This window comes from Sparus aurata, chromosome 23, assembly GCF_900880675.1.
Source record: "Sparus aurata chromosome 23, fSpaAur1.1, whole genome shotgun sequence".
NCBI classification, from domain to species: domain Eukaryota; kingdom Metazoa; phylum Chordata; class Actinopteri; order Spariformes; family Sparidae; genus Sparus; species Sparus aurata.
In genome coordinates this window covers 12,139,371-12,166,652 of record NC_044209.1, presented here as the reverse complement: position 1 = coordinate 12,166,652, position 27,282 = coordinate 12,139,371, and the positions used below count along the sequence as shown (strand labels likewise).

Below are 27,282 nucleotides of genomic sequence, written 5' to 3'. Positions count from 1 at the left end.
TTGACTACACCCGGTACATGAAAAGGCCCGTGTGTTCCCGGCAAAATGACGTCAGAGTGTACGCGACAGCGAGGGAGGGAAAACGGCTCAACAGTCAGTAAAGAAAGCTTTAGATTCTGTTTTGTTGACTTAAAGGAGCACTAAACAGTTTTGGGCAATGAATATTAATAATAAAAAAAAAAAAAAAAAAAAACGTCATTGGTTGATCTTCGTGATTTTTTATACTGAATAAATAAACTGTCCTCAACGGACAACACAATTTCACACTGTTTTACTTTGTTTATATTCGCAGGACCCTGCTCCGTCAACACCTCTCTGACTTCAAACAACGTACTGGGACCCTATTTCTCTATGGAAAGCTTGTCTATTCAGTTATATTACCTTTCTGACATTTAATTCTTTCCAAAAGCTACAAAGCACACCTTTAACTTTATACAAGAATAACAAAACCCTTTCTGAATATTTATGTTTCATATTTTATGAAAGAAAAAACACACACTCAAGGAGGTTAACATTTAAACACTTCACAAACGTTACGTATGATTTAGGGGCCTGACTTTGTTGACTTGTGTATTGTGAATATTTTCTCTGTCCCTCTTCAATAAATTTCTTGTGAAATTATATCAATATCTGATGTTATTTTTAATCTATACATAATGCAGCAGGTACAGGGAAGGCTGCCGAGTGATTTTGCACAGATATGTGTGCAGCCCTCTCGCCTAATAATGAATTCAGTTTTCAACCTGAAGGTGTAGACTGTACAGTCACACAAATAAGAATAGTGTAGTTATGAGTATTATGAGTTTTACATTCCATATTGCACCTAACTTGAATGCTGGGCTCTGATACTTTGTGAAGTTTCAAAAGGCCATGGTCTGCAAGAGAGGCCTCAGACAAATTACATCTATTAAGATCACAAGACAGTTCAGTCACACAAAACTACGCACTGATCAAATCAATAGCCTTGTTGTCAAAACCTAGAAATTATCAGCAAGGAAAACTTAAGAGTTACCTTAGAGCAACATGTGTCCGTAACCTGTGTTGTGAGGTGCATGGTACCATCATTAATTCTTCTCAATATTAATAATAGTAACAGAGTGTGAAGACTCTTATCTGCCCTGTTACATAGTGAACTCAACTTTGAACTCAACCTACCTCTGCAACTTAGAATGTGTTTATAAATAAAAACACATGTACACTGATCATACTTTGTGTCTGTAACTATCCCTGAAAGTTTTTGTGCTTTTGTCACCCCCTCCTGACACACAGCCGGCGGTCACGCTGTAACACAGAACAACAGTGACCCCTCGGCAGTGCCGATCATTACTGAAATCAGCGTGGATCATTACTGAAATCACCGTGGAAACCCTACGTGCGTCTGAAATCAACACATCCAAATTTGGCAGGAGGATGGTGCAATGCTCAGTGACCCCTCGGCAGTGCCGATCATTACTGAAATCAGCGGCGTGGGATACAACCCAAGTGCCAGCAGCTTTACGAATATAGACCCTGACCACTGTTCCCATGTGATTACTGTAAGATAGATCACAGAGACATGTAGAGGGGTTGGGTGTCTTAATGTCACCGGTCACGTTGTATTCTCTAAACTGTGTTCTCTGTTGACCCTGAGATCATATTAAAAATAACCCCCTTCTCTCTTCTCATTGGTAAAAAAAAAAAAAAAAAAAGGAACAAGTCGGCCATGATTCCCCTGATTTGTATGGATGAAATGATATCTCACCAACCACCGCAGCTCTCTTTAACCTCTGCTCAGCCAATTGCGTCTCTCGGCTGAGGAAAACGCCCAGTTCCCATCACGTTGTGTACAGAGGCGGAGACAAAGAGGAAACTGAGGCCAATGGGAGTGAAGCTCATGAATAATGTGACACCAGAGACCCTGCATTCACCAACCCAACCCTCTTCCTGCATCAGCGAACGCATCAAACCAATGTGAATCGCTGGCATTTAAAGTAAAGCCGCCGCCCCCTTTCCCTCACTCTCTGATGGTTTCCTTTTTTTTGGATTGACTGCGACAGCTGCCAATGAGTAGTTCATCTTCGTAAAGTTAGGACAAAAACCGAAGGGTGAGTACACATCTGTCTTTTATTTTCCACAATGACTATAGCTGAATACTTCCTGAACGAGCGCGGCCGCGCGTCAGGACGCGGTGTCCTTTGCGCGTTTCCGCAGCTGGGTAGCAGACAGTGGGTGCCTGCATCATGTCACGTTCGCTTCTCATCTCATGAGAAAACACAGACGATGCGTACAGTAGCATGCATACTCAGCCAGGAGGTCTTCTGGTGGTTTTATGTCGCTTCTGTGGCCTGTAGTCTTCGGACCAGCAGCTGCTGTCCGAGGTGGGCGTGCAGTGCGTCCTCCATAGCCTGCCTTGGGACAGGTGGGGGATCCTATGCTTTACTAGACCTGTAGCTGGGCCTACTGGACAGAACTATATCAAAATATCAGTAAAAGCGCATGGCATGGACAAGGGCATGGTTGGGATTATTGTGATAGCGTGTGAATGTCAGTAGTTGATTAAAAAGCATCCATAAAGTGGTGTCCCAAGCAGGTTCCTATGGAGGGCCCGAGGGAATCCCAGGGGGTCCCTGAAGAAATGAACATCAGTTAAATTACTGCTATGTGAAATGTACTCTCTAAGTCTGTATGAAGATGGTAGTTTGTCCATATATTTCTTTTCCCCTCTGCATTATATCAAACTAAAACTATCAGATGCTGCTGTCTATGCTACTTTCAACCCCTCACTAAAGAGCACCTGTCGATACTATTATAAAGTCATCTGAAAGGTCCCCTTCACTCAAAATGTGTTTTTTCTTAATTTTTACTCAGTTTATTTGTTTGAGCCTCACTTTGCAGGATAACAGTACAGAGTTTGACACTTGAAGGCTGTTTTAACATTCATGAGCTGAAGGAGGGAAAGTTTCTCTGTGCTTACCTTAAATCTGAGTTCAAGCTACATACATGGGCTATAAGCATGATGTTGTGACATCACAACTAGCCTGAAAGCCATTTATGGTTCAAAATGCAACTTATACAGGTGTGATGTGAAAACTTGATGCCTATAGCGGAGGTGCACTGAGAAAAGAAGCATTTTGTGTACAGTAATTAAACTTTGAAATTACCAACATTTGCATCAATTCTATCTTTTTAGATGTAATTCACTTCATATCAGAAAACTTTATTTGTTCCCAGGGGGCAATTGAAGGCACGTGAAGTAGCTGTACACAGACAAGTCAGCACATTAAGTACACAAGTCCACATGTTAGTTACACAGATACAAACAAGTCTGCATGTTAGTGACAAGGACACAAAACAAGTCAAATATACTAAAAATAGACTGAATAAACTAAATATGAAATGTACAATATTTACATGAGGTGCAAAGTAGCATTTAGGTAGGTTGGGTTGTGCATTAAGAGGCAGCAGCAAGTTAGTCCAAATGTGCAGTGTGAAAAAATGCCGTTTGAGTGTGTGTGTGGGGGGGAGGGGGGAATGCAGTGACCATCAACAGGTTACTTAATATAAGGTAATTTCCTGGAAAACATATCAGACACAAATATGAGCGCCAAGCACAATATTTTACTTGTCTGCAGAAGATGTTGAACTTATATCACTGTGATGTGATTGTCTAAAATATATGAAGGACTGTTTATTTGAGATGCTGATCAGCGCACTCAGTAATCAGGTTACGGTACTCTAGTTTATCTGGGCTGGAACAGTGATGGACTGTTTACTGTCAATGAACGCAGGTCATTATCTTGTGTGTTGCTGCCATCAGCCACTTGAAATGCAAATGGAATTTGAAATCAGACTTCACATGTCTGAACTTTTACGCGGTTACAACATTTCCGCAAGTTCCACAGTATCCCACGTTACAGACATTGGATCAAGTTTATACTTGATCAGCAGCCATATCTGTGCCTTCCTCCACCTCTGCGTCTTCTCTCACGCCACTCCCTCATTTGTCACAAGGTTGCACCATTTCTGCATGCAGGAACTGAATGCAAAGTTGTATTTTCAGTGCGTCTTATGCTCACTCTTCGCTTTTTTGTCTCCACTGATAGTGGAAAGACAGATAATTAAACTTCTTCTGTTGCATTGATAAGAGTAAGATTAGTTTAAATTTCACAGGGCAAACTTGTTGCTTTTGCATATAATAGATAGACATGGTATTTGATATGCATGAATGTACATGCTTGTTTTATGTAGTTAGAAGTAGTTGTAGTGATAGCCAGAAGACACCCTTTGACTCTTTGGTCATCTTAGATTATATGCAGAGCAAATCCAGTAGACACACAATTGCTCACATGCATGCACACTGGACTGTATGTTGGATCATGTTACTCAATGTGCCACTTCAAAGTTGTTTGTTTGACCAAGGTATCCTATAGGAACAGCCAAAGGTTAAGTTTAGTTAACTGAAAAACAGTTTCGATCACCAGAATGATGACAAAGGTTGTGTTTACGTCACAGTCTTATAGTGAAATAGTGTTATGAAATAGGGGTGTGTGGTTTGTTGATGACATACAGTACTTGTTTCCTGCAGGTGTGTAAGGAAATGTTGGTCAAGAGAAAGGAACATTGTTTAAAATGTGTCATTTGCACCGTCTAACCGACAAACTGACATTGATAAACTGGAGACACTTTTAAATCCTTCAGTTTCTGTTGTCACAGGCAATCCTCAAAACCTCAAAGTGTCCTGATAACAAATGTAAAGAAATTGTATCCGAAGGTTGATGCTTTATGATATAATTTCTTTGTAAAAAATAAAAACAAAAGAGCAAGTTTAATTGAAAAGGGTTGTTTCATCATGTGCAGTCGTAATGTGCTCCCATCTCAGCTGAGTCTGTTCTGTGTTTACCCAGCATGCCGCTGGCTCGCAGCCTCTCTGTCACGTCCCTGTCAGGACTTGAGGAGTGGGATGAGGAGTTTGATTTGGAGGACGCTGTGCTTTTTGAAATTGCCTGGGAGGTCGCTAACAAAGGCAAGTGTTTCTGTGTGTGAGAACGAGTGTACTTGTGTTGCACTTACACGACCAAAACCCAAAAGTATATTTGGTTAAGTTTGAGTCAAAATACCACACTTCACTTTATAGAAGACACTGTTACAAGTAGATATTCAGTGAGATGAAGGACGCTTGTTTTAGATCATTTTCACTTGTTGCATTGACAGATTTGCTATTAATATAATTGCAAGAAAACCCTGATTTATTATTTGCTTATTTTCAACCATTTTGCCAGTGTATGAAAATAAATGGTATGCTAATATGAATACTGCATGAAAGGGAAAACTACAAATATAATGTAGTTTCCATTTATTTACACTGGTTATTCTAAGCAGGGGTATTCTAGTTGTAAGAGTTCTATCATCTTATTGCCACGTATATATATGAAGTCGAATCACTTTATATCTTTGTCTCAATTTTGTGTGCGTATGTGTGGCATGTTTGCTGCATGTGTGAAGTCGGAGGCATCTACACCGTCATCCAGACCAAAGCCCGTCTGACCTCAGAGGAATGGGGGGAGAACTATTTCCTGGTGGGTCCCTACGTGGAGAGCAACGTGCGCACTCAAGTGGAGCTGATCGAGCCCACCAACCCTGTGCTGAAGAGAACCATTGACAAGATGAACGCCAGTGGGTGTAAGGTACTACCACACGTACACAGTGAACACATACGCCTCTGAGTTAAATCTGCATGTTCCCCTCAAGGGCAGTCAAGGACTACAAGTATTTGGAGTAAGATTTGTGAATATGTGTGGTTCGAGTTCACTAAACTTACAAACCCAGTTAGAGATCATCCTTGGCCTCTCTTTCATACCTGACCCACTCGCTCTCTGGTCGGCCCTCCGTCCCTGACCACGTCTCTAAAACCCGTGACATTTCCCCATAAAGGTTAGAGGTTGTATCAGTGTCTCTCTGTCTCACTCACTCTGAAAGACACACACCAGAAATAGATGACTGTCGGTATGTGTGATACTTTTAATGCTTTGTGCTGTGTCACTCTGGGAGTGCTGTGGAGTTATGGGTCAAGGCTGGGAGTGGTAGTGGTACTATTTTAAAGGTACAGTGCCGCCTTTTCAGCGAAGTGTATCTGGTTTACCTCGAATCACATGACCTTTAAGCTCAAGAGAGAGCAGCACCATAGCACAGTTAAGATATTATGGTCCTGGTAAACTTAGTCCCACATTCAAGTTTTGACTTGAAGCGATTTCTGGGCTGGCAGGACACACTTCATCAAGGTTAATCTTGGATTGTGGGGTTGAAATGTGTTTTTGTTGGTGGGATGTGTCCCTCGAAGTACTTTTAGATTAGACACTGAAGGTCCTAACCAATCATTTGCAATTTTAAACATGATAAAAGTAGATAGATTATTAATGAATGTATACTTCTCTTTAAGCGGTTTATGCAATTTTTCTGGTAAAATTATGAAAAACCACGAATCTTTAAACCTTTCTCTTTTAAACTTTCTACAAGGGACTGTTAACTGCTTGTGAAACAGTCTTAATACTGGTGCCTCTATATGACCTACAAAAGCCAACAAGACCAACAGTGGAGACACTGGCTGTTTCTATATAGATATTTTTATTAGATTTATAGATCTTTTTTTTTATGGCAGAGTGTCACAGCCTGAGGAAAGAAGCTGATCTGAGGTCTGGTGGTACAGTGCAGCACCAAAACAAAGTTAATTTTATTTCATTGATGTCATATTCCTTTTGTAAATCGTCTGTAGCCGCAGATAAAAACATTACCTCATCGGCATGGATTATGCAAACAGCTGTGTTTGCATAAGGGTTAAAGATGAAATAGTATTTAAAATGGGTTGAAAGCTCAGTCTCGTTGTTTTAAAGTATCAGTTGTAACAAGGGAAAATACGCTCTCACCCATGGGTGATGTGTGGAGTAAAGACTGACAGTAATTATTTCCCTTTTTTTCACCCTTTTTCTCCATTTTCCCCCCAGGTCTACTTTGGCCGCTGGCTTATTGAGGGCAGCCCCTATGTCATTCTGATTGATGTAGCGTTCACCGCCTGGTCTCTGGACACCTGGAAGAGTGAGTTGTGGGACCTCTGTGATATTGGCGTGCCGTGGTTCGATCGCGAGGCCAACGATGCCGTGCTGTTTGGCTTCCTGACGGTCTGGCTTCTAGGAGAGGTCTGCAGCTTTGAAGAACTAACAATTGAAAAGAATTTCTATAAGTGGAAAAATGTTGCAGCTGTTCTGTGTCAAAGAGAGAGGTTGAGGTCCTTAAAAAGTCTGGAAAGGTTATATAATAGAAATGACACGTGAAAATTACTTATGATCCGATATATGTTGGGGTCTCATGTGTAGTCCATATGTCCATGTTTTCTCCCATATTACAGTACGCAGCTCAGTGTGATGAACCTCCACACATCGTGGCCCATTTCCACGAGTGGTTAGCGGGCCTGGGCCTGGTGTTGTGTAGACAGAGACAGCTTCCCGTCGCAACCGTCTTCACCACTCACGCCACACTGCTGGGACGATACCTGTGTGCTGGAAATGTGGACTTCTACAACAAACTTGCAGACGTATGTGTGTACACGGGAATGTAATATCACAGACACAAAATAATAGACAGAGGTGGTTTAATAGTAAAGGTGATCTTGATTTTTCTTTAAGTACATTAAACATGTATACATAATCAAACAGATCATGTATTCCACAAATAATTTGCTTAATTGTACTCTCACCCAGTTCAACGTGGAAAAGGAAGCAGGTGATAGACAGATCTACCACCGCTACTGTTTGGAGCGGGCGGCTGCACACTGTGCCCACGTCTTTACCACTGTGTCACAGATCACAGCCATTGAGGCAGAGCACCTGCTCAAGAGGAAACCAGGTGTGTGGAGGGGAATTCATGCGTGAAATTCGGAAACTTCCTCGACGGTTCACTCTTATCTCACTCTTCACTGATTTCGGTGTCTCTCTGCTCACGTAATCTTTGCCATCATGCACAGACATTGTCACTCCCAACGGGCTCAACGTGAAGAAGTTCTCCGCCGTGCACGAGTTTCAAAACCTCCATGCTCAGAGCAAGAATCGGATCCAGGAGTTCGTCAGGGGACACTTCTACGGGTGAGACAGAGACCCCACAACACACATCACACATTCACAGCTCAGTCGACTTTTAGATACATTTTAAGTTTCTCTTCTATGTTATGGGGAAGAGAGAAATGAAATTGGAAAGAATATAGTGCTCATTATGTTATTATGATAAATAAAAAAAGAAAGAACATATGTGCACACTGTAAGAGCGACACACATCCAGCTCTTTGTATTTGGTTTGACCCCCAGACACATGGACTTTAACCTGGACAAGTGTTTGTTCCTCTTCATCGCTGGAAGGTACGAGTTCTCAAACAAGGGCGCCGACATCTTCTTGGAAGCTTTAGCCAGACTCAACTATCTACTGAGAGTAAGTATGTGTTAGTGTAGTTATGTCAGCAGTTGTGTGCATGTATTTAAGTGTTTATGCGTAAAGGTGTGGGTGAGAAGGAAGAGGGTAAATCCTCGAGGTTAACCCGTGTTCCTGTATGGTCTCCGCTGTGCAGGTCAATCACAGTGATGTGACCGTCATTGCATTCTTCATCATGCCAGCTCGGACAAACAACTTCAATGTGGAGACGTTGAAGGGCCAAGCAGTTAGGAAACAACTCTGGTGAGGTTTCTTCTTATGTTCGACAGAGTCAAGCGCCGAGATGAAATATTTGACTAAAAGTGTACTTGTTTCTGTCCCGACACCTTGACAACTTTGTTTGTAGTTGTGCTTTTAAACATGTCTTGTTTTTATTTTTGTTGCTGGCAGGGATACTGCTCAGACTGTGAAGGAACGCTTCGGAAAGAAACTATATGAGTCACTTTTGGTGTAAGTTGACAGTTTTCATTCTATACCATGAAACCTGTATGATGTGCCTGTCTCATACTGTAATGTAAAACTTCTGTTAAACAAAACTCAAAAGTTTGCTATCAGACCTGGATTTATAACAAGCTGGTTAAGCTGTTTTCATGCTGATTAATATTTGATCGTAGTTGTTTTTAGAAATTACTGAGAAATTCAAATGCAAATCTTGTTTATCATTTTTGTTTTTTTAAGTTCAAAAGTTTCATTTCTCAAATGATCTGTTTCCTTTAGTGGACAGCTGCCAGATGTGTCAAAGATGCTGGACAAAGAGGATTTCACCATAATGAAGCGTGCCATCTTTGCAACTCAGAGACAATGCCAGCCTCCAGTCTGCACCCATAACATGCTGGAGGACAGCAGCGACCCCATCCTTAATTGCGTCCGCCGTATCGGCCTTTTCAACAGCTCTTCTGACCGTGTCAAGGTACGTCAGTTATCTTTAGTCCATATTATTACTAATGTTACAGACAAGAGACTGCGGTTTATTTCGGTCAGTCTGACTCCTTTTAAGGTTAATTAGGTTTCTTAAGGGATACCGTCAGGCTGTTGCTTAACCACAGTTCCTGTAAAACTAACCCGACAGAAAAGTGATGATTTTATAACTCTTCCACGCTGATATATGTTCAGAAACTATGAGTCGAAAAAAAAAAAAAAAACTTTTGATAGAACGAAAGTGTATTGTATTGAATAATACATTGAAATTCTGTTAAAGTAAACGTAGATTTGTGAAGTGGCTGTATGGTTTATAAATAAATTAAGTAAACATCTATAAATAGTCCTCAACCCATGTATCCGAATTAAGGTCATTTAAAATAAATAGGGTAATGTATTATTTCAAATATCGCAGGGCCCTTACTGATGGCAGTGGCTGCCACGAAGGTGCCATCTGCACATCAGGAGCAGTGTTGGGGTTCAGCATCTTGCTCAAGGATGCTTCGGCTTGTAACTCAGTCCTGCTCTGGGGAGCCAGGGATTCGAACCAGCGACCTTCCGGTCACTAGTCCTCAGCTCTACCCACTGAGCTACAGCTGCCCTGCAATGTCTGAGTCAAATAAAAAGAAATTATAAACAAGAATGGAAACAAAAGACCTAAAAAACAACGATTGCCCTGGAACCGGTGAAGACTTCTTCTCACCTTTATACATATCATTGTTCAGCCGAAGCACCCTAAAAATAACTTGTAATGCATTAAATGTGTACGTGAACAGAAACTGTGCCAGCTGGCACATCAATAACTGTTCTGGAGTGCACATGGTTTGAGTTTGTGCAGTGATTGTCATTCCATATTGTCACTTTTTTGAGTCTGACACTGAATGGCTTCTCCCTTTTGTAGATTATCTTCCATCCAGAGTTCCTTTCATCCACCTCTCCTCTACTTCCGATGGATTATGAGGAGTTTGTAAGAGGCTGCCACCTCGGCGTCTTCCCCTCTTACTATGAGCCCTGGGGCTACACACCAGGTATAACTCATGCTCGCTGAAGAGGTATTTTTATGTTTTTATGATTATTGTAAAATATTGAAATGTTAAACAGGCAGTACTTTTTCTGTCACCATCAGCTGAGTGCACAGTCATGGGAATTCCGTCGATCTCAACCAACCTGTCAGGCTTTGGCTGCTTCATGGAAGAACACATAGCAGACCCATCAGCATATGGTGCGCTTCTCATACTTGATGATCCTTGATTCTCAAAGTTTGTTTTTAAAAAGATACACATGATGAGTTGCTTTTTTTCACATTGTTCTGTTTCTTTTTTTCAGGTATTTACATCCTGGACCGGCGGTTTAGAGGGGTCGACGAGTCGTGTAACCAGCTCACTTCCTTCCTGTTTCAGTTCTGCAAGCAGAGCCGGCGCCAGCGGATCATCCAGAGAAACCGGACTGAGCGTCTGAGTGACCTCTTGGACTGGAGATACCTCGGGAGGGTGAGACTCCAAATCCCAAAGGACCCATTCTCTTCATGTGACTTCAAGATTATTTCATATTGTTTTATTTGTTCTCTTCACTAGTATTACATATCTGCACGTCATATGGCCCTGGCTAAAGCCTTCCCCGACACCTTCATGTATGAACTTCAGGAGCCCACATCAGTAAGTTATTTATTGCATTCACTGAAGTGAAGTCTTTCCACCTCCGCCCTCTCCTTGAGACTCTGATGCCTTATGGTTCTTCTCCTCAGGCCTCGGGCTTCCGTTACCCGCGACCAGCCTCCGTGCCACCTTCTCCAGCTCTGTCCCGCCACTCTTCCCCGCACCACAGCGAGGCAGAGGACAACGATGACGAGCGCTATGACGAGGATCTGGAGGCAGAGAAGGACCGGGTGAACATCCGCCAGCCCTACACTCTGCCATTCAAAAACAAGTCTTCTGCTGTGCACGGGGCCAATGGAATCACCGACGGTGTCACAAGCGAGAAAAACTGAGACACGTGGATGCACACACACACAGTACATGCTAAACCTCACTAGTGAAACCTGATCTGTGGCAAATGTCAAAAGTCCTCCATGTGCTCAGAAACTTAATAAATGAGTGCAGTTGTGTGAAAGCGAGTGATAAATTTAATATTGGCTTGTTGTGGAAAATTTTGCATCACTGTCAGTGTCTTCCCAACTTGTGCGTACCTCAGAATTTTTGTCAGTTTGATATGTTTGGTTACTGTTTCAGTTGCACCAGCAGTGCAAGTGGAGTAGATGCAGCAGCTAGAAAAGGGCTAAACGACAGCCCAACATGGAAAACAAATCAGGGTTGCTGGATTTTGTAGTGTACTAACACTGGATAACATAGGCCTAAAGCCTTGAAAAAAGATAACAGAGTAATATTAGGGGTCTCTGGAAGGGTTTTATACTTGATTTAAAGGTAGGTCAGAGCAGGGAAAACAACACAACCCTCCTTTATACCAGCTTGTCATTTTTAAAATATTAAAGGTCCAGTGTGTAGAATTGTGTGGCATCTAGCACACTCTCTTAAGGTGGCCGCTAAAAACACAAAAGGTGGTGTAACATGGTTGACTCTGTGGATATAGAAGGCTCATTCCAAGGTAACGAAAACTTAACAGTTCTTAGTTTGAGATTATTATACACTAATGACATCGTAATTTTTAAGAATATATTCCACTTGCGTCAAAACATCTACCTAAATCCTACACACTGGACTGGAAAGCAGGATCGGCTTCATTCCTGGTTTTAAAAAAAAAAAAAAGAGAAAAAAAAGGCCCATGGAAAGTGAGTGTCAGTTGCTGTGAGGACCGACAGAGAGCACCAGTTCTGTTTACTTGTGTTTGGCTTTAAGTGTGATGATGATTCAGTGCTTCAAACACATTTGTCCACCTTGTTGCATTTTCTTTTTCTTTCAGATGCCTTGTTTACTACAAAACATCCGAGGATGGAAATAAATATAAAACACACATATAAAAAAAAGCAACAAATTGCATCAGCAAACAAAAAGCTGATAGTTCTCTCATTTTGAGAGTAGTGTGTGTTTTAATTTTCTTTCTGCGCCTTATTGTGTCACAGCCTTTCAGTGATCCATGAATAACCTCACACTTCCTTTTGATCCTTCTATGTGTGCTTGTGTGGACACAGTTATTCTTGTTTTTTCCTGTTTTGGCAAGTATTTATTTGTGAAAGAAATAGATGTGAAACAGAAGGAGAAAAAAAAGGAACTGTGTCCTGAGATGACAGCCATGTTTTCAGATGATGAGAAGAGAAAGAGAGCTGGAAAAGGAGTAAGAGTACGTCTTGACTGTTTGTCAGTTATGGAAGAAGGAAAATGGTTTTACCAGGCGTGCACTCACAATCCCTGTAAGAGTTTTATCATTTGTTACAATCTTGCACCAGACAAACTTACAATAAAGTTTAAAGATATACCTATTAGTGTTTTACAATTTATAACTGACTCGCCTTTCTTTGTATGAATGAAGTTTATTAGGACACAAATATCCAAGGGTTGGTGGGTTTCCAAGTCCTCTGTAACATACTGACCCAATGACACCATCCACACCACTTATCCACTATAAACAATCTGATTTATCTGGAAGTGGATCTGCTTTCTGTGTTGCAGTTCTCCTCTGCTTCAACACAAGTATACTTGGCCCCCGTGACCTTTGCAAACTGTAAGAAAAAAAGAATGAAACAGAATTGACAGCATTTTCACTTTTCTGAAAAGTATTTTATGACTGAATAACTTCAAATTTTACTTAAATAGTATTTTACTTTACTCCACTTTTGAGATATTTGTGCAGTGATTGAGTATGTAAATTTTATACTTGTATTTCACTGCAATCCAGAGTGTCCACACTTTTATTTATAAGCCCTTTTATTACAGACAGGAAAGATGTTTTTTTCAACCCCTAAATTATGGTAAATTTGGCAAAACAAAATTTGAACGCCCTGCAAATCATAAATAATAAACAGTATGCAATAATTTGCAAACAAACTATGCAAGCATATGTTTACAAAAATGTGTTATATAGTCATGTTTTTCACAGGGTTGTGTAATAAAAAATTAAAAATCGTTCTTCTTTCCACTGCCCTTATATGTCCACTTAATTTATCTGACAACTGTAGTTACTAGTTATTTTCAAAACTAAGTTTTCACTTGAAAAAGATGGCATAAGCACATAAAACACAGCATCTGGTGTAAGATAAAACTAATTTTGCTTATGACCCATTCCAAAAAGTTTCTTGCTGGGCCCCCGGGTCACTTTTCAGATACTGTATCTTTGAGGTTCCACCTCTAACTCCAGATGATTTCAATTAAATGACTAGGAATGCAAAGAGATTGAAGCTGGATCCTAAAAGCAAAGATTAGAGTGTTCTATGTCCATAATATCTCTGCTAATGAGATGTTTTCTCTGAGAACAGATTGTGTCGTACGCTGTGCTAATTTTATCATCTTGAGGTAAACTGTAATATGTGATATTAGGATATATAAATAAGAACGAAATATATGAAAATTAATCAAATTGACTTGACTTGTACACTTTCCTGATAATGTTTCTACTTGATTAAGAAATTGAATGCAGGACTTGTAATGATCTATTTTTAGATTGGTACGTTCACCTAAGTAAACGACATGAGAACCTCCACATCCAGTGCTAGCAGAAAGCTGGTGGGATCAGGATCTTTTAAGATGTGATGGGGGACTTACCAAGTAAACTATTCCAGAAGGAGTTGTATGTTGCGCTGCCGGTCACAGCTCCGAGTTTAGCTGGATTCCTCCTCATTGTGTGCACTGAGAAACCACTAGGCCCAGTCACCTCCACCTCCACCACATGATAATCTCTTAACCTGGGTCAAGAAGAGGTATGAATATGTGATTCATGCAGTTATGAAACTATGCACAAGGGCAATCAGATATGTAGAACTACTCACGCTGTATCAGACACAATCTCTCCCTGAACACCAGCAAAGCCGAGTGTTTCTGCTGCCACTGCTGCTGCTGCCATTGTGTTAACGTTGTTTGGTGCAAGTGGACACAACTCGGCCACTGATCCTCTGAATAAAACGCGCCGGCCCTCGTCCTCTGTCCAATCAGAGAGGACGTCTCCTGTCAGTCGGTAGCAGGATGGATGCTTGGACATTCGTATAAACAAAGCCTGAAAACAAATCAAGAGAAGGACACAATAAAGTTAACCAGGAGACACAAAAATCCTGAGTAGTGAAATAAAATAATAGTTTTTTTTGTTTTTGATTGATTAGTTTCTCTTTAAATTTGACCCTTGTTCAAATCACAGAATAATACTCACAGATAAAAGCAGTGTTCTGTGTTGATTTAATTCCTTTATTGGTCATTTGTGCAGCTAACCCAACTGGACATGCTTAGAATAAAGCAGCTGCATTCAAATTCTCAAAGAGTGACAGCTGCATACCTATATCACTCTATAACGCCACACCTTCACAATACCAGTGTTACCTTCAAGCCCCCACTATCGTTCAACCTCTGGATGTCCTGGCCTCCCCATAATGCACCACTGGGGACATACACCGTCCTACCGTGGTTCTGAGCCGCCAGTCGGAGCTTCTGGTTCAGATCGGGGCTCGAGAGGGCAGAGGGAGAGCCCACCTGAGAGGAGGAGACATGAAGGATCAATCTCTCATACTACTGACTATACAAAAATCCTCACAATAATCCAATCTTTAAATACTACTTTTACTCTGCCCACATGTTTTCTTAAGATGGATTAAACAGCTTGTTTCTGTTACACATTTCAGTACACTAGCTTTCCCAAATTGAACACGTCATGAAAAAGCTCTTTACAGATGGGCTAAATCTACAACAAATGAAATAATAAATCAATAACCACAACGTCGAAGCAGTGACAGAAAGAAATACAATCTTACCATGAAATGAGACTGAGACAGGAAGTGAACCCCAAACTCTCTCACTATCTGTGGATGGCACACCTCTATAATCACATCGCATGGCCTGTAAAACATGTTTAAATAGATGTCATGGAATATTTGGTTGCACAGAGATAATATAAGCGTCATTATTCATAGTGTATTTTGCATGCAGGTTAATATTTCTTGTGAGTGTAATTCCACCTGTTTGCGAACGATGACAGATCACCAAGTATGAGCTCTTCAGGAACTAAACCTTTGAGCTTGTCTGAATTTCTGTTCCAAACGAATGCCAGGGTTAGACCGAGAGCAGCACCATCTTTGAGGATCCTGTCCACCAGGTACTGCCCTGAAGCACACACACACACACACACACACACACAGTAAAAAATGTACAGCACACTTTGTGACAGTATGATTCATCTTGTTGATAGAGGATTTAAGCAAAAGGATGTACGTCAGAAAGAGTGGGTATAGTTTTGACGGGCTGACCTAGATGTCCGTATCCTACAACTCCGATCCGTTGTGAGGAAGAGCTGGTTGCCATGTCCTGCGTTGAGAAAGCAAGCATGTTGAGAAAAACCTAGAACGTTAAAATGTAACTTGACCACACAAACCAAAGCACACACATGCTGGTCTGCTTTTGACATTACGTCCTATCTGAATATCTACCAAGATCTATCAATCCTCTGGACCAGTATAACTCTTGTGTTTTATTGCTCTACTCACCAAATAATCCCACACCCCCTTCAGAGCTAATTTGTCTCCCAATTTGACGCACTGCGACCAGAGCACGACTCCACAAATTGCGGGCAAGCAGAGTACAAAGTTTAACTGAGAGAGGCCATAGTTAATCATTGTCGGTTCATATATGTGAGGAACTGTCACATGCTGGGCTCCTCTTACACTGAAACAATATCAGTTTTAGATGCACTCAGAATCTCTTGTAAAGAAGACCCCAAATTTGTATGACAGATGAGACATTAATTGATCCGTACATTACATTACTGTACATCAATTAACACGATAACATTTCTTTTTCTTGGTCTTGCTTGCACAACAAATTGGTGTTTCTTTTTTCTTTAATCTGAAATTGCACGGTGTCACGGTGGCATCCAGTAATGACTCCATCAGAACTATTTCTCTCTCTTGTTATAGTTGTTGTAGAGATTCACATTTTCATTTAGAGATATGATTTAAATGATTTCCCAAAAGAAAGCCCATTTAAGAATGTGGCCATTTTCCCACAATTAATCTGTCATTAGCAACAGTCATCGGAAGTTCATATAAAGTAAACTAATGAAAGAACCTTTGTCGTATATTAGTTTACTACCAGTTTAACTTTGCCCCTTATGTGTTGATGTCACCAATGTATTCCAGCCGGAGAGGTCAAAGGTCAGCTGTTGGCCCACGAGAACTCAAAGCAGGGAGAACATTGATTATCAGAGTGCAATCAGACAGCAAGGATTGCTCCAAAGTTCATTTGTTGAAATACCAACAGACTGAGAGGGAGACGGCGGGGATCTGAGACAGGTGGGACTGGAGGACAAGACGATAATAGCTGAGGATTATACCAAGAGAGTAAAGGCAGAACTGCAAACACAGAAGAAGGAAGAAAGTGACAAATCCAACTGAGATCTGCTGGAGCTGACGTCAGTGCTTACTCTGAGACGATGGATATCCTTGAGACGGATGCCTATGACAGGCGCCAGAGGAGAAACACGGTACTTAAATGACATTTCCTCTCATTAACAGCTGTCATTAAAGTACAGTACAGTAAATAGTTGTCTATGTTACTTTTAAAATTCTCTCCATGTGTGATGTAAAAATAGTCTAAAATCATGATTCATAGAGTGGACTCTTACATTTTTTTTGTGTCGTGCCTCTTTGTTTTTCTCTTCCTCCCTCTCTATCAGTCCTGCGCTCTCTTTTTTTCCCTCTTGCCTTTTTTTTTGTCCACAGCTCTGTACTTCTACCTGTGGACTCCTGACATCCCCTCATCCATCACAAATGCAGGAGTGAAATCAGCACCAGCACTCCTACTGGCTGCAGCAGTGCTGAGCTGGAACGGAGGTCAGAGTGTCCTGGGTGTGGTGGGAGGACTGGTTTTCTCGGCTGTAGGTGACTTCTGCCTGGTATGGCCTGAGCTATTCTTGCATGGTAAGAGCTGTGTTTGGAGAGTTTTCAAGGTGCAAACTCAGCTGCAGTTTGGGCATTTTTGTCTGCTATTACAGTCAAGTCGAATCTGTGGCCTAATACTTAGAATATACTGTATGTGCATTGCATTTGTAAGTATGGATTTAATTGTATCGTGGTTTCTGTTTTATTTTGAGGTCCCTAACCAATTGCTATCAATATGTAATTTTTTCAGTATCTTATCTTTCAACGTGATCTGTACAACAAAAATCAAGCAGAATTAGCATTTTGTAAATCATTTATTTACATATTATTATTATTTATTTTACTAATCATTCATTTTATTTCCATCTGTTTCAGGAATGGGTGCATTTGCTGTGGCTCATCTGCTCTACTCCTTCACCTTCCTCTCCAGTCGCTATACAGCATATTCATCTTCCTCCTGGACCCGTTTTCTATATCTGATCCTGTTCCTGTTTGGAGGTGCTTTTTACATCTACCTATATCCATTCCTGCAAAAGGCCCCAAACTCAGATCTACTAGTTCCTGGTGTGGGGGTCTACATTTTGTTAATTGTTGTGATGGGGACATTAGCCATCAGAACCGGCCGCACATCAACACTGTTAGGAAGTTTAATTTTCATGGTATCTGACCTGTCACTAGCTTTGCAGGTTTTCAAGGTGACAGCACCAATGGAGCATGGTCACTTAGTAGTCATGGTGACGTATTATTTGGCACAGCTACTAATAGCTGTGGGCGATGTGAGGGCAGTGGAGAGCAAGGACGACTTTGCAAAATGGAAGAGGTCCTAAACAGCATCCCTGTGGAACCCCTAAAGTCTGATGGATCTCCCTCAACCTGGTTAGGTCCTAAAACTACCTATAAATATTTTCTGTCAGTAAATACGGAAAAAGAGGAAGATAAACAAAACAAGGTCAGCACTTGACAGCTACTGTGTTCAAAAGGTGGAATAATATAGCAGATTGCAAGCCAAGATATCTTAGTGTGTTTCCAATTTGTAATTGACATTTCAATGATCATACTAATAGCCAACACATTTTCAAATTCCAAAGTCCACAAACAAGACAGACAGAAACTCAAATATCAGTTGTGAATATTTTCTGTATTTTGTGACTAGTGCAAGCATATTTTAATCTGTGAAATCTGTGTTTATGTGCAGTTGGTGTGTGTAGTGGCAATGTTTTCTACTTATGCGCTGAACCCTTATGTGTATATTAATGCTCCCATTTGTTTTGTTTATAACTAATAAATGTGGAATAAAAAAAGCTGATGATGTCCATGATTCTGAGCTGTGTTACAAGAAACAATTGACTAAATTAAATGAAAATACTTGAACTCACAGACTTCATACAAACCCAGCATGGCGAGATATATATGTATATATTAACAAATGTAAAAGATAACAGTTAACTAACTACTTCCGATGGAGATGTATGGTGTGGCATTTAGAAATGAAAAACTCAAAACACTTGACTTAAGTACCAGATGACTTGGAAAGGTATTTTATAACTAGAGTTATTTACACAGTAAAATCCAGCTCCTGGATAACATGCAATATATGGACAGCATCTGTTCTAACAGACAAAAACATTGCTTCGCATCCATGAACTAGATCATGAATGTACTGTTACATTTTGCAAAGTTTTACAAAAACAGGAGAGGTAAATAAGTCTTCAGCGATCCATCCCACTGTCATCTGACTGCTGCCCACGGAAACATGTGACTCTCAAACTTTCACAGAAGTCCAGTTCTTCCTGTTGGAAATAAAAAAAAAAGATTAGTGTTTAAAGTTAGTTGAAAAGCTGGTTTCTGGACAAGAATTAGTCTTAAAAATTAGACTATGAACCTTTAAAATTTCTCAAGCATTGTTGAACGCTGGAATCTAGTTTAGACTTAGTACTGTACATTTTACAGCACTAGATTTGTCAGTCATGTAGCAGTACTTTAGTAAATGAGAAAAGAAAATGTTCTTATAACCATCTCTTTTACTTGCTCAACACAAAATAAATAAAAGATTTAAACACAATTTCAATTCTGAATGATCACAATGATTTAATCTAGTTTCACCATATTTTACCATCAAGCTAAAAGACATAATTACCTGACTCTCTTCCTTCCCTTGGAGCTCTCTGGATCGCTGTTTAAGAATCTCCTCCAGACCCAGAGGAGGATTCCTGCAGTCTTTGAGTCCCTGAGGACAGTCTTCCACCAGACTAGACAGATACAGGAAACAAAAAGGGTAAAATTATTAATGTGAATCATAAACTATTGTCAGTCTACAGATGGTGAAGTCAAGAGAGTGTTTCTTACTAGCAAAGGGCTCCAAGCACATGTTCATGGAAAGGTGCGTGTGGTGTGCGGAGAACAGATACCAGTTGCTGTACCATACCCATGGAGACAACCGTGTCTACAGGAAGGAGGAAACATGACAATAGATCAGCCAAAATGAATGAAAGTCCCAGGATTAGTTCAGGGAATAAGTAACTCTATACTGTCAGTGCTGACACAACGACTCCAAGCTGATTGGGCTCTTCAAGTCTCTCCTACTACAATAAAGGAGCACTCCGATCGCTGTAAAATCTAAGCCATGTTTATGCATAACAAGGGTTATGGTATCTGTGTAGTATCAGATCATAACTGATAGTAGGCATAAAAATAGTGGCCCCAAATTAACACCCAAACTAACTTGTTATGAATAATAACATTAACAACAAGAAGCAAACTACACGTTTCACACATCTTGCTTCAACAGATTTGCTCTATTTTTAAGATCTGTTGGGGCTCAATTGAACTTAATGGGGTCCATTTCATTAATGGGATGGACTTTATATCTTTATTTAACTGGGAACGCCTTAATGAGATTAAATATCTCTTCTAATAAACTTCTGGAGGAAGCAATAAAATGAGTTGTGTCTAAAACCATAAAAATACCTGAAACACTAACAAACAAAGGAGAGCTACTTAACTTCAAATGAAATGGAAGAATATAGCATCATAACTTAGTCTAAATGCTAGATTTTTGACAAAACAGCACTTTCCTGATTAAAGGCCCCTCTCCCACATACCTTTCTGTTCAGGATAAGACATCAGCAGGCTGAGCAGAAGGAATGCCGACTTCGTCCTGAGCTTCTCGTTTTCCGATTGCATGCCTCGCATCAGCACTGAGAAACCATCGTTGGTCAAAAAAGCCTGCAGACCTGCCTCCTGATCTCGAACCAAACCTAAAGTAAGAACCGGATAAATGCAGACAGCATTACAACCTAGTCTTAATGATTTACACTTTCCAGTGCTGTCTTAAAACAAATTAATGCTTCTGATCGTCTAATGTTCAGCAGCACTGAGCATCAAGAATTTTTAGCAGCACTGTCTTAGATACTCACAGGACACAGCGTAAAGGGCTTTTACTCTGACAGTGGGGTTGGGGTCTGAGTCTGTCAGCTGCAGCAGTTTAGGCAGCGCCCCGTTGCTAAGCAAGTGGAGCTGCACCTGCGGCATGTTCTGGGCACAAGAAGCAATGAGCTCAGCAGCACGCCACCTCAGCCCACTTTGACCATGACACAGATACAAGGAGAGGCACAGTTCCAGTCCACCGAGAGTCATTAGGTCTGTGGAGCAGAGAAGGAGAAACAGTCAACATAGAGACAACAAGGGTGATTTCATCCAATACCTCCATCTACAGTAGCTCAGGGCTCCATCAACATCTATAGTGACACTAATGCCGTTCATTACAAACCTCTAGCATTGTCCAGATTCTCACACAGCTCGGACAGCACCTCCAAGGCTGATTCCCGCACATCATCGTCTTCATCCCTCTCCTCCTCTCCTTCTCTCTCCCTTTCGCCTGATCCCTCTTGGCGCAAAATGTCCACGCATTGTTTTATCTTCTGCACTTCATCCATCTGCCCTTTGGTGACCTCTGCAAGAGCTTCTCTCAGCCACATTTTTCTCTATAACAAATAAGGAATATGATGAACAGGTGGGGGTCCTTATGGTACGAATAAAAGACTTATACCAGCCTAAAAAGGATGCAGCCATCACTGTCTTAGCCAAACCTAAGATGAACTCTTCTAAAACATAGTCTCCAACACACACACACACACACACACACACACACACACACACACACACACAGCCAAATGAACAGAAGATTACCTGGACACAACACACGCTTCAAGAGTTACAATGTAATAAAACAGGCATTTACCTCCTCTGACATGGGTTCAACAGGGGCAGGTCCCTCTGCAGCTGATCCCGCATCTACGGCCAGCTGCAGGACACCCTGCAGGTTCTGAGGATACCTCCTGCCCTGCCTGTCTTCTGCCATGATGTGTAGCTAAGGAGAAAAACGAGTACTATAAGTAAGACATGGACAACAGGGTTCGAGACATAACGTGCAGTTGTGCTGGACATGACCTGAGAATATAAACGCCAAACACAGGAAGCACTAACCACCAGGCAGATGTCTAAAGTCCTTTACTCTATCCAGTAGTTCAGCTGGCTTCACACTAAATATGTTAGCACCATTTCTAGGATCACAGTCACGGCAGTTTGGCAGTAACAGCTCATTTATTTACTTAAAATAAATAAATTACTTAAATCATGCTAACAAGTAACATGTACTAAATATCAGAAACACAGTAGCCCTAACTTACATAACAGACGCATAACCTAGCTAGTTTCAAATGTAGCTCGGGATAACACTGAAACTCGTTGACAATTAGTTTATATCCACCTTACCTTTACAGGAGTCTTATAAAACGTTATTCGAATACTATTTTTTTCAGCTCAAAACAAGTTAACACCCCTTATATACACTTAAATACGAATGAGCGAGAACATTCTAGCTAGCTATCTCACAAGTGCGGTGACAAAGGAGGCCGCCATGCTTTACCGTAAAATCTGAACCAAATTGGCGAGCAAAATGTTATTCCCGTACTCTTTTCCTCACCTCAAAGTATTTTCAGTCTTCAATTTTTCGGCGGCAACACAGCCCTTTATATTTATACTATAGCAAAACTAACAGCAACACGACGCTTGTATGGAACAGGGGCAACAGCAACCTCCTACACATTAACGTACTTAAGGTAAGACCCTGACATCTGTTCTCGCGACGTTCAGAGAGTGTCAGTAAAAGTGAGAGAAGTACCTCATGGCAATTCCTTCGAACAGGAACTGTGGTTTCTGGGTATCGGGCGTCTATTAAAGGAAAGTACTTCCTGGGGACGCCATAAAATGATTTTTTAAAATAGATAATTAACTATTCACGAAAGTCAAACCAAGAAAAGACAAAAAAGAAAAATAGGTAAACTAAATACAGTCTGTGCTTTACAACGCTATTGTTATGACGCCCAAATGAAAACATGACATTTCCAAACCCCCAGCTCAATCTTTCTACATGGACTTTGTGTTTGATAACGATCAATAATGACAATCAATTCATTTCCTTTATCTTCGATAGCTTTTCTGTCCCCGTCACTTTTCAACCGTTGTAACGAGAAAAAAACCCCGCTATTTTTGCAACCCAAGTCTGCTGATTGCAGTGACAGCTTTGGAGCTCGGTGACAGCAACGCACCAATTCGTTGTTTGCCAGCCGCCAATAAAACTCAAAGAAGCAGTTGCTGACCGGGTACTCTCTTAATTTTTTGTTCATCTTTGGCTTGTCTAACCATCCAAGATGGCGGCGCTGGTGGGACTGCGTGCATGTTTCTCCGGTAAAATCGCTTTACTGTCTTGTAGAATGCAACTTTTTATGTAGTTCTGACTGTGTATTGATTAATAACACCATTGGTTCCTCTACATAACAGAATAGGTGGTTTGTGTTTGTGGGAATATAACTTCTTACGATAAAAAAAGATGATGTGGTCTCTCCGGATAGCACAGCAAGGTCACGTTACCAAGAGTGTTAGCTTCCGATACAGCTAGCTGAGGATGAGGACAGACTGATGAATGACATCTGAAATGAGTTAATATTATTGACAGCTAGACAGGTACCGAAGCCTATAGTTTAGACAGCTAACAGCAGCTTAATTAACAGAGAATAACTTTGTTGAGTCCTTCTTTTCTTGTTCAAATGGGTTTGTTAGCTTGATGTCAGCTGCTGCAAAGCTGCTTTTAGCTACCTGATGTAACTGTTATGGTTATAAATGTAATACAAATCTTTGACATTTTCCCATTCTTATCATCAGAAAACACCGATGGTCTTGATCGATGCAAGTGTAAAACAGCTTAAATTCTCCAGACATGCTCATATATTTTAAATAACACGATGCCGTCCCCTGTTGCTCATTTGACACTTGCATAAATCTAAATTGAATAAATCACCATCATAAAGTTTCAAGGCTTTTATTGTGACAAGAAACATTTTCTTTGAGCACTTAGTGGTGATGAGAGGACGAGCTACATAGAAATATCCGGTTAATCTGCCATTACCTAATGTTATAAAATTATCATATTTGGATCTCTCCTCTCAGCCCTACAGCTCACTTCACCGAGCCTCCTGCACAGCTCCTTCAGATTAGTGAGTATGCACACAAACTGCAGTCTACAGTCAGTTTTTAACATGAATTTGGGAATTTTATTTTAAATTTCGTTGGATTGTCTTTGATTTATAGTGCGCTGTGCCTCTGAGTCGGCGGACCTTTGCTGCAGAAGCGAAGAAGACATACAGCAGAGAGAAGCCCCATGTGAACATAGGAACAATCGGCCATGTCGATCATGGCAAGACAACGCTGACTGCAGCCATCACGAAAGGTAGAATTACGGACAACCCAGCTTGTACTCCTACACTCCAGCATACTGAATAACATAGAAACTGACTGCTCTACTGACCTGTAACAAACAGTCAAGACCTAATTTTTCTTATTTTGTGAACCAATAAATCAGAAATGTAACCTTGTGTTTTTGTATCCTCAGTACTATCCGGAGCTGGTGGTGCAAACTATAAAAAGTATGAGGACATTGACAATGCCCCTGAGGAGAAGGCAAGAGGAATCACCATCAACGCCTCTCATGTAGAATACACCACAGCCAACAGACATTATGCTCACACAGACTGTCCTGGGCATGCTGACTACGTCAAGGTAATCTGCTTTTCTTCCATAAAACACCTGTAGCCAACCTGGCCTATAAAGTGTTGAACATGATGCAGCTTTGTTGTTATCGTAGCAGATCAGTCCTCACTTTAGTTAAGCATTTCAAGTTTGTTGACTTTATTATTGACTAAAGAAGTAATTTTCCCCTTTAATCACCCCAACCTCTTTCCTTTTTCAGAACATGATTACAGGCACAGCTCAGATGGACGGTTGCATCCTGGTGGTGGCAGCCACTGATGGCCAGATGCCTCAGACAAGAGAGCATCTCCTGTTGGCCAGACAGATCGGTGTAGAGCACGTGGTAGTTTTCATCAACAAGGCCGACGCTGTGGAGGACAAGGAGATGGTGGAGCTGGTGGAGATTGAGATCCGTGAGCTGCTTACTGAGTACGGCTATGATGGCGAGAACACACCTGTTGTGATAGGCTCAGCCCTCTGTGCCCTTGAGGTGAGGGGAAGGCTGGGAGTAAATAGTCTTACAGTTTAGATAACAGTCAGCTACTTCTTTTGTATCTATCAGTTACAGTAGAAAATATTGTAATTGCTTGAATTTGGCTCCATCTTTTGTGTTGACTAATTCAGTGCAGTGTCTAATGGGATCTGACAAAATGTTATTTGTTTTGCTCCATCTCAGAACAGAGAACCTGAGCTTGGTGTGAATGCAGTGATGAAATTGCTGGAGGTTGTGGATTCTTATGTTCCTCTGCCCAAAAGAGAGCTGGAAAAACCTTTCCTTCTGCCCATCGAAGGGGTTTATTCTATCCCAGGTATGAAAAAAAAAAGGCCAGAAATACAACCTGCACACATTTTGTCTTGCATTAAACTGAAGTGTAAAAGATCGCTGGCTTTGAATTGGAGGGTTATCAAATATCTCTCTCAGGCAGGGGCACGGTGGTGTCAGGCACTATGGAGAGGGGCATCATCAAGAAAGGAGACGACGCCGAGTTTGTGGGCCACAATCGCAGCCTCAAGTCAGTGGTTACAGGTGAGTGAAAGAAAAAGCAAAGCACATGAACCAAAACATGATAAATGTTCCGAGAGGGGACAAATTAGAGTAGAGTGGAGAAATTTTGCATAAATTAATTTTTTTTTAAAAATAGTGTCTGATCTAACAAACAATTTCAGGTATTGAGATGTTCCACAAGTCTCTGGATCGGGCAGAGGCAGGAGATAACCTGGGCGCTCTGGTCCGAGGGCTGAAGAGGGAGGATGTGAGGAGAGGGATGGTGATGTGCAAACCAGGATCCATCAAGCCACACCTGAAAGTCCAGGCCCAGGTCTGAGAGAACAAAGTTGCAGATTGTTGTTGTTGTAATGTTTTTGAACATTCAGTGAAATAAGTGACAAAACAATGTCTATTTTAAAATATAATACACTGGATTTTCTGGATACACTGTTATCCGGTAAATGAACACTGGTGTGTGTGTGTGTGTGTGTGTGTGTGTGTGTGTGTGGACACCTTTGTGTTTCCTGTATTTCAGGTGTATGTTCTGAGTAAGGAAGAGGGAGGACGACACAAACCGTTTGTCTCCAACTTCATGCCCGTCATGTTCTCTCTGACCTGGGACATGGCTTGCAGAATCACTCTGCCCGCTGACAAGGTGTGTGTGTGTATCTGTCTGTCAAATAGTCTCAGATTTGAAGCACATCCACAACTATTGCATGTAGCTACTGTTACTTTATGTAACTTCATGATGTTTCATGTATAATCTGTGAAACAATTTTTGTGTAATTTTTTTTTAATATACATTTGAAGCATTGTTATGTTTTAGGATGTGATAGTTGTGATTTTCACAAAGCTAAAATTTAATGCTAGACTGCATACAGTGGTTTCTGTTTTTCTCGTCACATGCTTGTCGCTTGTTTGGTTTACCAAACAAGTAATTGTAAAAGGATATAAAAAAGTGTACTTTTATAGACTTTTAACATTCTAATACAGCAACAAGAGTTTTCTTAAAAGTCACCACTCTCTGTCTTTCAGGAAATGGTTATGCCAGGAGAGGACACCTCCTTGACGCTCACGCTACGCCAGCCGATGGTTCTCGAAAAAGGCCAGAGGTTCACTCTGAGAGATGGAAACAAAACCATTGGCACCGGCCTGGTCACAGACATCCTGACAGCTACAGATGACGACAAGGCAAACTGGGGCTAAAGAGAAACTGCAGAGAGGGCTGGGCTGGGGGGAGGGTGTGCTGGGGGGGTCAGGGAGGCAGGGCGCGTGGGTGTCAAGGGCTGGTCAAATCAAATGATTATAGAAATAAACAAATACTCATGTACAAACCTCAAACACGAGAAGACTCAAAAGAATACATGGCTCTGTTGTGCAGTTCAACCAACCAAAAAAAAATTATGTTCAGCACTGACTATGTGTTTAGACCAGACTGTCAAAATTACTTCATTAATGTAATAAAATGTATTTAATATAAAAAAAGCATCCTTTCTTTTGTGGTACTGGTATTACAGATTATTTCTAAAAATGAATACATAAAAAAATGCTAAATGTTATAGATAAGCAGGAAGTATTCATTCATTTAAAGCGAGGAGAACACATTGATGGAGATTTACCCTGATGTCAGACCCAATAAAGCAAATATAGCAATAATCATCAAAGACACTAGGAGGTAGCAAGCAAGGAGGACTATGTGGATAAAACCAGATAAATAAAAAAATTGACACCGTTGCAGATAAAAAGCAAAGAAACGGGAACAATTAAAACATTTGAAGCAGTAACATTTACAATTAATACAATCTGCAATTAA

At 40.9% G+C, this 27,282-nt stretch overlaps 5 protein-coding genes across 7 annotated transcripts; 3 read left to right on the top strand and 2 right to left on the bottom strand.

Annotated features, from left to right (window-relative positions):
- Positions 1-1,934: 1,934 nt before the first annotated feature.
- Positions 1,935-12,798, top strand: gys1 (glycogen synthase 1 (muscle)). Of its 2 annotated transcripts, none has more exons than XM_030408083.1 (16): positions 1,935-2,084; positions 4,884-5,002; positions 5,454-5,663; positions 6,978-7,169; positions 7,379-7,564; positions 7,731-7,875; positions 7,994-8,111; positions 8,331-8,451; positions 8,588-8,694; positions 8,842-8,901; positions 9,169-9,361; positions 10,271-10,397; positions 10,496-10,591; positions 10,696-10,859; positions 10,944-11,024; positions 11,114-12,798. In XM_030408083.1, exons 2-16 carry the CDS (start codon positions 4,940-4,942, stop codon positions 11,354-11,356), a joined length of 2,106 nt encoding a protein of 701 aa, XP_030263943.1. In that variant the 5' UTR covers positions 1,935-2,084; positions 4,884-4,939; the 3' UTR covers positions 11,357-12,798. The 2 variants fall into 2 exon arrangements, with proteins under 2 accessions (XP_030263943.1, XP_030263942.1); XM_030408082.1 differs by having other exon boundaries at positions 1,936-2,084; positions 5,482-5,663.
- Positions 12,411-16,089, bottom strand: aspdh (aspartate dehydrogenase domain containing). Its single transcript, XM_030408084.1, has 8 exons — positions 16,004-16,089; positions 15,767-15,824; positions 15,479-15,623; positions 15,275-15,359; positions 14,847-14,996; positions 14,306-14,529; positions 14,082-14,221; positions 12,411-13,042 (listed from the first exon to the last, which is right to left on the bottom strand). The coding sequence occupies exons 2-8, from the start codon at positions 15,819-15,821 to the stop codon at positions 13,005-13,007; spliced, it is 837 nt and encodes a 278-aa protein (XP_030263944.1). The 5' UTR covers positions 15,822-15,824; positions 16,004-16,089; the 3' UTR covers positions 12,411-13,004.
- Positions 16,090-16,717: 628 nt separating this feature from the next.
- On the top strand, positions 16,718-18,706 carry tmem86b (transmembrane protein 86B). Its single transcript, XM_030408649.1, has 3 exons — positions 16,718-16,998; positions 17,191-17,434; positions 17,771-18,706. Exons 1-3 carry the CDS (start codon positions 16,948-16,950, stop codon positions 18,220-18,222), a joined length of 747 nt encoding a protein of 248 aa, XP_030264509.1. The 5' UTR covers positions 16,718-16,947; the 3' UTR covers positions 18,223-18,706.
- A 199-nt stretch (positions 18,707-18,905) lies between these two features.
- Positions 18,906-22,578, bottom strand: hspbp1 (HSPA (heat shock 70kDa) binding protein, cytoplasmic cochaperone 1). 2 transcript variants are annotated; one of them, XM_030408646.1, is made up of 8 exons: positions 22,380-22,578; positions 21,636-21,764; positions 21,165-21,378; positions 20,812-21,036; positions 20,497-20,652; positions 19,742-19,838; positions 19,533-19,644; positions 18,906-19,185 (listed from the first exon to the last, which is right to left on the bottom strand). In XM_030408646.1, the coding sequence occupies exons 2-8, from the start codon at positions 21,753-21,755 to the stop codon at positions 19,105-19,107; spliced, it is 1,005 nt and encodes a 334-aa protein (XP_030264506.1). In that variant the 5' UTR covers positions 21,756-21,764; positions 22,380-22,578; the 3' UTR covers positions 18,906-19,104. The 2 variants fall into 2 exon arrangements, with proteins under 2 accessions (XP_030264506.1, XP_030264507.1); XM_030408647.1 differs by having other exon boundaries at positions 22,169-22,387.
- Positions 22,579-23,051: 473 nt separating this feature from the next.
- Positions 23,052-26,954, top strand: tufm (Tu translation elongation factor, mitochondrial). The gene is made up of 10 exons (XM_030409015.1): positions 23,052-23,143; positions 23,903-23,949; positions 24,044-24,182; positions 24,345-24,511; positions 24,702-24,971; positions 25,158-25,290; positions 25,404-25,508; positions 25,649-25,800; positions 26,005-26,124; positions 26,505-26,954. Exons 1-10 carry the CDS (start codon positions 23,107-23,109, stop codon positions 26,673-26,675), a joined length of 1,341 nt encoding a protein of 446 aa, XP_030264875.1. The 5' UTR covers positions 23,052-23,106; the 3' UTR covers positions 26,676-26,954.
- The last annotated feature ends 328 nt before the right edge of the window (positions 26,955-27,282 follow it).

Coding starts and splice junctions, on each gene's coding strand:
- hspbp1 (XM_030408646.1), bottom strand. CDS start 21,755: ATGGCAGAAGACAGGCAGGGCAGGAGGTATCCTCAGAACCTGCAGGGT. Junction 20,653..20,811: donor AGCCCTTTACGCTGTGTCCT/GTGAGTATCTAA, acceptor TTCTTACTTTAG/GTTTGGTTCGAGATCAGGAG. Junction 19,186..19,532: donor AAGGGAAGGAAGAGAGTCAG/GTAATTATGTCT, acceptor TATTTCCAACAG/GAAGAACTGGACTTCTGTGA.
- aspdh (XM_030408084.1), bottom strand. CDS start 15,821: ATGGCAACCAGCTCTTCCTCACAACGGATCGGAGTTGTAGGATACGGA. Junction 15,624..15,766: donor TGTAGGATACGGACATCTAG/GTCAGCCCGTCA, acceptor TGTGTGCTTCAG/GGCAGTACCTGGTGGACAGG. Junction 14,530..14,846: donor ACGATAGTGGGGGCTTGAAG/GTAACACTGGTA, acceptor ATTTGTTTTCAG/GCTTTGTTTATACGAATGTC.
- tufm (XM_030409015.1), top strand. CDS start 23,107: ATGGCGGCGCTGGTGGGACTGCGTGCATGTTTCTCCG. Junction 23,950..24,043: donor TGCACAGCTCCTTCAGATTA/GTGAGTATGCAC, acceptor TTTGATTTATAG/TGCGCTGTGCCTCTGAGTCG. Junction 25,509..25,648: donor CCTCAAGTCAGTGGTTACAG/GTGAGTGAAAGA, acceptor AAACAATTTCAG/GTATTGAGATGTTCCACAAG.
- tmem86b (XM_030408649.1), top strand. CDS start 16,948: ATGGATATCCTTGAGACGGATGCCTATGACAGGCGCCAGAGGAGAAAC. Junction 16,999..17,190: donor GGCGCCAGAGGAGAAACACG/GTACTTAAATGA, acceptor CCTCTCTATCAG/TCCTGCGCTCTCTTTTTTTC. Junction 17,435..17,770: donor GCCTGAGCTATTCTTGCATG/GTAAGAGCTGTG, acceptor CATCTGTTTCAG/GAATGGGTGCATTTGCTGTG.
- gys1 (XM_030408082.1), top strand. CDS start 4,885: ATGCCGCTGGCTCGCAGCCTCTCTGTCACGTCCCTGTCAGGACTTGAG. Junction 5,664..6,977: donor TGAACGCCAGTGGGTGTAAG/GTACTACCACAC, acceptor TTTTCCCCCCAG/GTCTACTTTGGCCGCTGGCT. Junction 10,860..10,943: donor ACTGGAGATACCTCGGGAGG/GTGAGACTCCAA, acceptor TCTCTTCACTAG/TATTACATATCTGCACGTCA.